This window comes from Pseudorca crassidens, chromosome 8, assembly GCF_039906515.1.
Source record: "Pseudorca crassidens isolate mPseCra1 chromosome 8, mPseCra1.hap1, whole genome shotgun sequence".
Taxonomy (NCBI): Eukaryota; Metazoa; Chordata; class Mammalia; order Artiodactyla; family Delphinidae; genus Pseudorca; species Pseudorca crassidens.
The window spans coordinates 20,741,323-20,752,483 of NC_090303.1; the positions used below are offsets into that span (position 1 = coordinate 20,741,323).

An 11,161-nucleotide genomic window follows, 5' to 3' on the forward strand; every position below is an offset into this window, starting at 1 on the left:
CTTCTTACTTTCTCAAACCCCAGTCCCTCAGGGTTGGATGCTCTTTAAGTGCTATCCTTTTTTCTTGGTGCCATTTCTAGATTGTTACTTTCCCCCAGTTTCTTGTGAAAATGGGGGTTTCTTTGAGACTCTTGCAATCTGGCTCAATTTTCCTCTTCTCCTTATGACTGATTATCTTCTACCAGCCTCCCAGCCATTCCATCTCATGTACTGAACAGTAGAGCATGTGGTTCATAGGTTTCTTTTCAAACTAGATTCTTGACTCTGTTCAAACCACAAGTTCTAATGTCTGTATTCACTCTGTTCAGTATTCACTGTTTCACAGAGCTAAATCGAGACTATCAGTTGAGAACTTCTTCAGCTACCTACATTGGTGCCCATCTTCTGTCTTTCCTTTATCAGTAGGTTGGGATCCTCTTACTGTCTAAGGTGGATTCTTCCACTTCTGCTCTGAATTCCGTCTCCTCCCTTTCACCAGAACCTTTTGTAGTCCTCAGACTATCTGTTCTGTTCTTTCAGGCACCCAACACGGTTGACCTCTCTCTCTCTCTGTCTCTCAGAACTCTCTGCCCCTAGAGCCCATGATTCCAGTCTTCTGGTTTTCATATTTATTCTTTGGCTGTTTCTTCTAAAGCTCATTTGCCAGCGTATCCTATCCACCTGACCTTTAAATGTAGCTGGTCCTTGAGGCTTGGCTCTTTTTTCTTTTCATATTATATTTTTTCCTAGGTAATTTTAGCTTTACCCCTGCTTCAACAACTATCTATGCACTAATCTTACTCCCCAGTTTTTAAAGGCCAGACCTTTTTTCTAATATTCTTGACCTTTATTGGATGTTTCCCACCTATATCAATGTATTTACAAAGCTGAACTCAGCACTTCCTACCTCTGCTTCTGCCTGCCAGCAAACAAGGAGTGATGCAGCTTTCCTCCAGTGTTCCCTGGTTCAGCGACTAGCACTTCAGTCTGCCATGTTCCACAGGCCTGAAACCTGGGAGTTATTATTGACATTTCTCACTCCCACACTCACTCCCACACTCGCAGTATCCAAGCATTAGTCCTTTTGAGCCTGTTGGGTCCCTCCTATTGTGTCTCAGATTCATTCACTTTTGTCATTTGTTCTGTTAGCCCTCTAGACCAGGCCACCATCATCTCTTCTCTGGTAGCTTCCTAATTGGTCTTCTGTCTACTCTTATTCCCTTATAATTTGTTGTCCACACTATTGCCAGAATGATCTTATAAAAATTTAATATCACCTTCCTACTTAAAAGTCTTTAATATCAATAGTTTCCCATAACTCTTAGGATAAAAGACAGAATGTTTAAAATAGCCGGCGAGGCCCCAGTGACCTGGCCCCGGCCTTTATGCCCAGCCATACTTGCCACGCACATCTTCTCCCCTAGGTATTTGCACTTTAACCGCTCAGGCTGTTTTCAGTTCTTCATATAACACCATTCATTGCATATGCAGCACTTCCCAACCCCTCCTCTCCTTTATCTAGCTAACTGCTGCGTAACCTTTAGATTTCAGTTTAAATGTCTCTTCCTTGAAGAAGCCATCTCAAACATACAATGACCTCCCATCGCTCATGCCTGCACACACACACTATAAACAGTTATACAGGTCCCCTTATCTTCTGAGACTTATCATTATTTTACGTAAGTAATTAATTCAGTAATTAGAACTTCCTCCCTACAGTATAAGTCCATGAAACTCAGAGCAGAGACTATCAGTCATTGCCTTACTCAAACGCAGCACAAGACTTTAAACTTAATATATGCCAAATGTCCAAAGTATTGCATGTTTTTTAAAAATCATGATTAGTAGTAAAACTTCAGGTGAAAGGGAACAATTGTGGACTTGACTCTGGGGGCGACAAGAAGAAGGGAGCTACTAAGGAGACAGAGTTTCATTCCAAATTGAGGTTTGGTGGAGATCAGAGATCCCGAGGATAGTTAGCAAAGATGAAGTAGGTAGCCCTAGTTCCAGACACCCGTGGCAGAGAATGAACAATGAGATCACAGGATACAACCTGAATATCCAAGGTAAGGGAATGGATCAGTAATTTATTATATATTCTTACAAAAAAAACCATTGTGCGGTTATTTAAAATCATAATTTTGAAGGATAAAAACACAGGAAAACACTCATGATACAAGCTTAAGTGGATAAAACAGTTATATAAAAAGTTGTATATTATACAAGAAAGGTAGAAAAACCTAAGGCAAGGGAGTAATGGTCAAAATTGTCAGTTGCTGCCAAGAAATCAGGCCGAGTGTATCTGATTTAATGGTAAAGCAGTCATATGTAACTTTATCAAGAACACTTTCAGGGATACAGTGAGGTAGAAGTCAGGTTATAGGGCATTGAAGTAGTATTTATAAGAAAGTTGATGCAGTAAATAGGATGCTTTTTATTCACTTAAGATTTATTGTGTTGTCCATTATAATCCCTATGCTAGGCTTTGGGGATATAGCAAGAAGTATAACAGATTTGTATCCTATCCTCATGTGCCTACATTCTAGAATATTTTTGCTATAAAGAGGGAGAGAGGATTGTTACCTACTAACCAGATTGTGGGGTTGTGAGCAGGTAATTATTTTTTAAAGATTTGAGCATATTTAAATGCTGATAGGAAAGAACTCGTAGAGAACGAGAGTTAATGATACAAAAGAGAGCTATTAATTTAAAGCACAAAGTCCTTGAAAAGGTGTAGAACATGGGATTTAGAAATATTAGTTAAAGAAGTAGGCTTAGATGAGAGAGGGGAATCCCTTTGCATTATAACAAGAGGAAAAGGTGGATTCAAATGGAGCTGAATTGGGAGATTTGGTGGCAAGAAGTTGAAGAAGGTCTGATCTGATGTTTTCTATTCTGCCTGTAAAGGAGGAGGCAATATTGAGACTAAGGACAGAAGTACTAGCAGTTTGAGAGGAATATGGATATTTGAAATAGCTGCTGTGGGGAATGGGAGAAAGTGCTGACAAGGAAAGCAACTTGATGCTAGTGTTGAGGGCCCAGTTGAGGTTCCTGACCTTGAATTTACAGTGGCAGCAATCTGTGAAACTTGTGATCTTCTCCAACAGCATTCCATATGCCAGGTACTGGGACAGCAAAGGGCTGTAATTGAAATCACATAGGATTGGGATTTTGCCAGGTGAATTCAGTGGATGCTAGCAGATGAATGCTTGAAGTGACAAACCATGGAGTCTAAGCTAGGAAGGGAAGGAAGGAAGTAAAGCTAGTAGAGGGCTAATAGTTCAGTGCCTGGCACATAATACTCAGTAATTATTTGTAGATCAGGAGAAAGCGAAGAGAGGTTTGTAAACTAGTTGTCTCCACTGGAGGTAAGAGAGAGGGATAGTGTGCAGGGAAGTCACTAAAGCTGAGGTAGATCTTGGAATAGAGAGGAAGACTGAACGGGCTGCTGCATTATTAGCTGACTAAGAGGTGGTGACAGGGGGATAAAGGGTGGTTAGTGGAATGGTCTGAGACTCAGAGGAGCAGAGCTTTTTGCACAGGGACACTGAGCCCACCTGCCAGGACTGCCTGGGCTGCAGTAGAGTCTAACCTCACTGGAAAGATCTGAAGAAGAGGCTTGGTCCTTCACGGGGAGCCAACTTTCAGTTAAGCCTGGAAGAGGGAAAAAACCATTCATTCATGGAAGAGGTAGAGGACATAGAGAATGTTCTTGACCAAGGAACAGTGGAAAGATTTGGACAGAGAAGCATTAGGAGGCTGGTTCCAGAAAGGAGCACAGAATATGGAGGTAGAGTATGGGAGAGGACAGATGACAAGAAGTGTATTAAATATTGTCCCTGGGTTGTTCTTAATGTTGACGGTAGTTAAAGTTTCTAATTTTTTCCCTCCACAGTCAGTGGGTAGACACTACAAAATAACTTAAGATTGCAACTTAAAGTTGTATGATTGCAAATTGTCTGAAGGACCAAGCTAAAAATGAAAAACTCAAACTGCCTACAAAAGTAAAAGGAAATAAAATAGTATCCCATGAGAAAAAAGTATTTCAATGTAGTAGAAGCATCAACAAAGTGAAATAAAAGGATAAAGGCAAAATTAAATCCCTAGATATATGCCATGTAATTAACTTGTATTAAAGTATTCTAAATTCTGGTTTAAGAATTACTCCTAGGCAGAGTGCCACCAACATTATTTTTGTTTATCCTATTTCTTTCTAGATGCTTACTTTAGAAAATAATTATTTGTGTTCTATGAGAGAGAGAATCTCCTGTAGTATTTAAAAACTATCTTTGGAATGTGTGATTTAAGTTTTGATGTTGCCCTGTGGTTATTCTATCAAATTCTGCTGTGTCTTAAAATAAATGTGGGGATCAGTTGGGTAAGTCACCTGTTTATACTGGGGGATGGAAGGATGATAGAGAAAGGTAGTCATACATCTTGGGCAGTAAATGTTTCTTAGAGGAATGATCTTACATATTCTTTTCACAACTAATTTAGTTTTTTTAAAAGTCCAAAAATCTTAACTGTATGATTCAGTTTACTTGAGTACTTCCCAGTGGCAAAGCAGAGAAATGGAATGTAGTGAACCTTTAAATGCTTAGTGTTTTTAAGTGTTTAAGTGTTTTTAGTGTAAATTGCGTAGTATTTTTAAGTCAGTCCATTCATTCTAAAAAGAAAAATTTATTGCATAAATTATGCTGCAGTGTTAAATAGATTTAGATAAGATGGAGGAGTCCTACCACTAACAAATCACAGTATTTTCATTTGTTTATGTTCTAGTACTAGTCCATTATACAAACATTTCTCTGTAGCTATCACAACATAGTTGCAATTCTCTTTTCTTCTTACCTCTCTTAATATTGTAGTTATGGCTTCATATTGATCATTTTATATGGCTTTGTAATAGTCTATCACATAATGCCTTCTGGTCCCATAATGTTGGAATTTTAATTGTTTTCATCTTAGCTTCTTCTAAACTTTTTCTTTTCCACTCAATGCAAAAAAAAAAAAAGAAAGAAAGAAAGAAAAAAATCCAAAAGACAGTAAAACTTACTTAACACTAAGTTCACTTTACCTTGTTACTTTAGGTTTATAACCTTAAGACCCAAAATCATTGTGGGGAAATGTGCCTGGAGAGATATACAAATTCAACCTTCCTTTTTACCTATGATTAAAAATAGCCTACTATGTCTGTTTCCTTCTAAAATCCTCTAAAAAAGATCTTTTCAACCAATCATGAAAAATCTTTTCATGATTTTTTTAAAAATGATTTGTTAGTGGTACCTTGTTACTAGTAAATTTGGTGAGGCTCTAGAGTTGAATGAAAGAAAAGGACATAAAAATAAACAGCTTTATGGTATAATAACCATAACTTTTGTGTCTTTATGCCTGAGATGAGTTTTTATTTTAGTAACTATATTTAGTTGTTTTATTACTGCTAATGATAACAGAATTGTTTTGACAGTGTTTTTATACAATTTGGAAAGTTTTAGTGTTCTTTAAAGAGACACTATTGTAATGAAACAATTAAAGTACTCTTCATTCCATCATTAGGTACCACAATAGCCATAGCATCTCATTTGAGCTATTTTAAAATGTGTTTTCATAAGCAGTATCTATAGTTCCCCATTCCAGATTTTTAAAAATATTTGATATGTCAGTCATTTGCTTAGAAACTTTTTTAGAAAGTGTATTACAAAATGATAGACAAAAACACTAATTGATGATGGTTTAATAAATAAGAGCATGCAATTAGTGCATCTTTAAAGGCTGTTCTCACATGGATGATTATTTTTGTAGAATTGAATACTTTAAGGCTTTAATTTTATACTTATTGCTAGATCATTATATCTAATTATTTTGACCATTTATTCAAATAATAAACCTCCAAGTCTGAATATTTATAGTGAAGAATGAGTTTAGAGAAAGGAAAATAATTATATGTCTCTGTCTCCTGCTATTTTATTCTGCCTGCCATCAGAGTACAAAAATATACATTCACATCGTCTGTTTGTTGTATCGTATTCTTGTATCATACAGATTTAGTTACAATACACACACAGGTCAGCCAGTGTTAAAAGACTGAAAAGAATGAAAACTATAAATGAGGACAGATGAGCTATGCATTATGTAATGATAAAACAGGTGTTTTGGAAGATAAACAATGTTCAAAAGCAAAGAAGATTTAAATACTTCTGCATCTCTAATTACTTTATTCTGGTTATTAGACAAAAAGCAAATAGCTTTCAGATGAAATCCAAACTTTCTGTAGTATAACTGAAATACAGAATGTTGGATAATTCTAACTTCGTTTCCTTTTTTTAGAAAAGCAAACTTTATGCGTTGGGGAAAAAAAACTTTTTAAAGAAACTCTGTTTCTAGTGACATTTAAAAAAATAATGTCAATTCTGTCATGATGCTTTTGACAGTATCTTAGGATTGTTTAGCAATAGTTGTGAACTATTTTGCATGTGATTCTCAGAATCATACATACGAAGCTGCGCAGTCTGGGCAGTGAGGATGCTAACATACTGTCTGTTTTTGTTTATAGGACGGTGAACTTTGACATAATAAAATACTTGTATGATTTCTTGTGAAAACAAGCTTCAAAGCCATATGGACACTGTGACAATGACTAAGCCAAGCTGTGTTCATCCAACTACTCAGTTGGCCAGGGAGAGGAGTTCTTTGGCTCTATTGGATTTGTCCAGACAGGTGCTGGCCCAGCATGGAATCTGATGAAAATACTCTGATTGGTCTGGGTGAATGTGAGCAGAAGACTATTTACCAGGGACCCTGGAGTATTTGGAAGGAACGTGTTAATTATAAACAGCAGGGTTTGAGCACAATCTGTTCTACTCTTAATGATGTTATCTTAACACTGAAATTGCCCGAAACCCATTTACTTAGGACTACATTTTACTCTGTGAACTATCCCCTGCACTTTGAACGTGCCAGCAGCCCTTGTATATAAGCCCAGTCTTTTCACTTCCTCTCCACAGGAGCCTCTGCAGTTGCTTGCCAAAGCAGATTTTCCTAAGGCCACCACTTTAAAAAATCATAGTTGCAAAATATAATAAGTAGAAGTTTTTTGTTTTTTTTTTTAAGATCCAAGTTCGCATATGCTTATCTTTCACGCTGATTTTCTCAAAAGGCAAGGTAGTTTGATCAGATATAGGGCAGCTTTCCACCTCTAAGCCTACTTGATAACTGCAGTATGCTTAGGTGAGGTTTATCTGGTTACTTTTGCAATTAACTACCCAACATAGCTTTTTAATCTGCATGATGGTTTTCTTTCCTTCTTTTAATCATTGGCCTTTAATAGTTCCACAATAAAATTTTTTCCTGTTATATCAGTTATGAACCGTGGGTCTGATTTTCTTGTCTATTCATATTTTTTAAGACATTTTCTGTTAGCATGTAAATGCTTGAAAATTATTTTGAGCAGCTTTAAAGTGCTTAATTACGGAGCCTAGTTTAAATTTCAGTTGCATTTTATTCTTTCATTCTCTTTTTGAAGAAAAATTCTCACAATAGGCACCCCCAAATAGGAAGCCTTTTAATGTAGTGACTGACACTTTCTGGATCGAAGAAAACGAGTGGTTGTCTACTTGCATTTATTTAGAGGTACTGAGTAGGGGGAGAAAGAATGAAATTCCTTTTTGTCTGCCTTACACAAGATAGCATGGAGCACCCTCACCCTGTGTCTCTTGTCCCATGGAAGATGGTGAAATTTTGTGTTCCACAGATGTTTGTAGAAGCCAGGACCAGGGGAAAGCCATGTGCATTGGAAATTCAGGCTTAGGCTTACTGCACGTAGAAATCTGTGTATCATTCAAGTAGAAGGCAGTTTGAGTAGCTGATTCAAGGAAGAGCAATGCACTTCGGGGATTTTCAGCCCCTCATAGTTTGCTATAAAGTGGCAGGTCTGCTGTGCAGCTTTCTTGGATAGCCTGGGACCAATCTGCCTTTTGAGGGAAGAACTCTGGAATATGAGGGGGGACAGAGATTGTCAAATAGGGAACTGGGGAAGACAGAAAGGAGGCAGCGTTTCCTGTATGTGACTCTCCCTGCCTTCTCACTGCTGGCCACCTGTCCCCGACCCAGCACCTTGCTTATCTTGTACTGCCCCACACTGTGCCACCAGCCCTATGTATGGCTTCCCGGCAAAACACCTTGTAACCAGATTTTCCCTGTCTTTGACTGGGCCATGAGAACTTTATGTTTTGTAATTTACTTACTAATGGCTTGCTAAATGACTCACTAACTTGATTAATTTATTTAAACGAAGACTAACAGAGCTTAATGTGGATATTAGCATTTTAACAAGGATCATCTGCAAATGAAATTTCTAATTGGAAGATATAAATCTCCAATTAGAGGAGGGAATCTAATGATGATAATGATGCTGGCTGGTGGGCCAGATATTTCTGTTAAAAGAGGAGGTGTCTAAATTATATTAAGCATCTATTCTACCTAGATCTAAAAATGATTTAGGTGGTAGAAGAACAAAGTTACCAGGCTGTGGGATTTTAGATTTTTTTATACATGGTTGATCCTCCATTTTAAAAATGTCTTCTTGCCATTACCATGACTCAGATATACATAGTAAGGAGGAGACCTTATTCCCCCTCTTATTTTCAAGTCAGTTTCAATCCCTGAATCAGTCTTCATTGCTGAAACAGTTCCTTTTCAGTAACTCTGGAAGGGATTCTGATCCAACAAGTCTCTTTTCATTAAGCCCTAAAAAGTCAAAAAGGGGTCAAGTCTCTAGGGCAGCAGTTAAGAGCTGGGGCTCTTGAGTCAGACTACCTTTGTCAAATACCAGCTGTATCTCTAGGAGCTGTGTGATGTTAGATAAATTATTGAATCTCTCTGTGCCTCTTGTTTTCTCACCTATACAATGGAAAGTAGAACTTCCCTCATGCAGCTGTTTAGAGAATTAATAAATAAGTTGATATATTTAAGGTGGTAGATCTCAACTGGAGGCAGTTTTGCCCACCAGAGAATATTTAGCAATTTCTGGAGACATTTTTGGTTATCACAACTGGTTGTGAGGTACGGGAGGGTAGAGACCTAGGATGCTCCTAACCATCCTAAATGCATGTCCCACAACAGAATTATCTGGTTCAAAGTATCAGTAGTGCCACAGTTGAGAAACTCCGATCTAAGTAAGGTACTTGACACTTTGTAAGTGCTCAATAAATGTTAGCTATTATTATTATCATGAAATATTTGTGACCTCGAAAGGAGTTAAGTGACAGAATGTGACAACATTCCAACTAAATAGAGAAGAGGTACTCTTACCTAATCCTATCTAGGAAACTTCTTGTTAAAAATTTTTGAATTATTCAAATGGACATAATACCTTGGATTCTTATTTTTAGAATTGAAGGATTTTCTACTGGGTTCTAATTCACATGTAGGTTTCATTACTTATTTTTCAGGATCTTGTTGAATAGTCAAAAGCATGAACTGAGAATGATCAATCAGAGCAGGTGACTGAGGAGTTACAGTGTTTGCCCTCAAGGTGTGATGGCTGTACAATTAGTGGTATACCTCCGACGGATTTAGTTAACCAACAACTGTTTAATGTAATTAAGGTGGTCTGGAGCAAGGAAAGCTCAGCATAAGAAGAAGCCTCCTTTGTTACTCCAAGGTATGCCCTACTCTGCTTGTACTATGCAAAGAAAAGAAAAGTAATGGACCAAGTCCAGGAATAATGCATCCCTTATCGCATTAAGTACTCAGAGAGTCTCTAAAATAGTAGATGAAATGCCACAACTGCCCATGTATGTGACCAGGGCTGTAATAGCATCCTCTGCTTTTGCCTGAAGTCTCACACTATTGAGTACCATAGTTGCATCTTATGCCTTTTTCCATGAGCAGAGACTTAGATTGGAGGTAATTAACCAGAGGTTGATATTATTCAGCTTCATCCCCTACATTTTGAAAGCTGCATCTCCTACAAAGTGTGACTGTATCATATGTAAAATAGTTTAGATAATTTTGTATGTAATTTCAGTCTGCTGACACAATTTGCTTTCAGAAATGCTTGGTAGAGCTCAAAGAAATCTTTCCTCTCAAGATATCAACGTTTCACTCAAATTTGCTGTTAAATGCCCTCAATGCACAGTTAGTGTTCATTTTCCAGCAGTGACACATTCATGAAGCACAGTTTGAGAAGTAGAAATTTGGTAGAGCAGAGAAAATTATAATCAATTCATTCATTTAACTGCATGTTGATGCACAATAATGATGGGATTTTAGGAGGCATTCAGCTGTTTGAGTAAATAGTGGTAGCTTTGGCATGAGAAAAGAGTCTGGATTTTAGAGGCAGTAGAGATTCGCTTGGGGTTTTGGATAAACCATAATCAGTTTCATTGGTCTTTGAGGAAGTTGAGAGTCCCATTTAATGGGAGTTCCCATAAAATTATTCAGTATTCATCAAAAAACTAAGTACCATCTATGTGTCAGGCATTGTGCTGGGTGTAGGAGTAGGAGTAGGAGATACAGCAGTGGACAAAGGAGACAGATTTCTGTCCTGGACAACAGGTGCTATCAGCATTGGGAGAGCCATTCCTCGAAATAGGAAATCCTGAGGGAACGACTAGGTCTGTGGGATGAAGAGGATCGTGAGTTCAGTTTTGAACGTGTGCCATTGAGGTGCTTATCCAAGTGGAGTGTCAAGTGTGTAGCTGGATCTAGTTAGAGATCAGAGTTACTGCCAAGCATTAATGTAGGGGTCACCAGAATAGAGGTGAAAACTGTTCTGGACATAGTGAGGGAGAAACCATCTTGAAATAAATTGAGAAGGTGGTCATAACTATTGCTAATCAACTCACCACAGAACTGCAGGTTAATTTTATTTTTTCAAATAAGAGTTCTCCACTATTCATATAAACCCCATCCCTTTCAGTATAAGAAGTGGCAATAAGAGACCTGGGCCAAGTCCCATTTAGTATTTGGTCCCAAAAGGAAAAACCAGACCCACTTAGCGTCTTAGTTCTGTGGAGAATGTTAGATCCAAACACATGATTTTATCACTTTGGACCAACTTTCATAATAATAGAGGCATTGCACTGGCTTATGTGTACCCTAGAATTTCTGAAACCACTTTAGGTTCACTTTCTCTGGGAAGGAACATTCAGCCATCCTAGTTCATGGGATTCATCCAGCTGGA

General features: G+C 37.8%; 1 protein-coding gene across 2 annotated transcripts in view; it reads left to right on the forward strand.

Annotated features, from left to right (window-relative positions):
• Positions 1-7,329, forward strand: part of ORC5 (origin recognition complex subunit 5) — a 72,627-nt gene extending 65,298 nt beyond the window's left edge. For both annotated transcript variants that reach the window (XM_067746020.1, XM_067746019.1), the window contains one exon: positions 6,530-7,329. In XM_067746020.1, coding sequence (XP_067602121.1) covers positions 6,530-6,575 — 46 coding nt within the window. In that variant the 3' untranslated portion in view covers positions 6,576-7,329. The remainder of the gene's footprint in view (positions 1-6,529) is intronic.
• Positions 7,330-11,161: the final 3,832 nt, after the last annotated feature.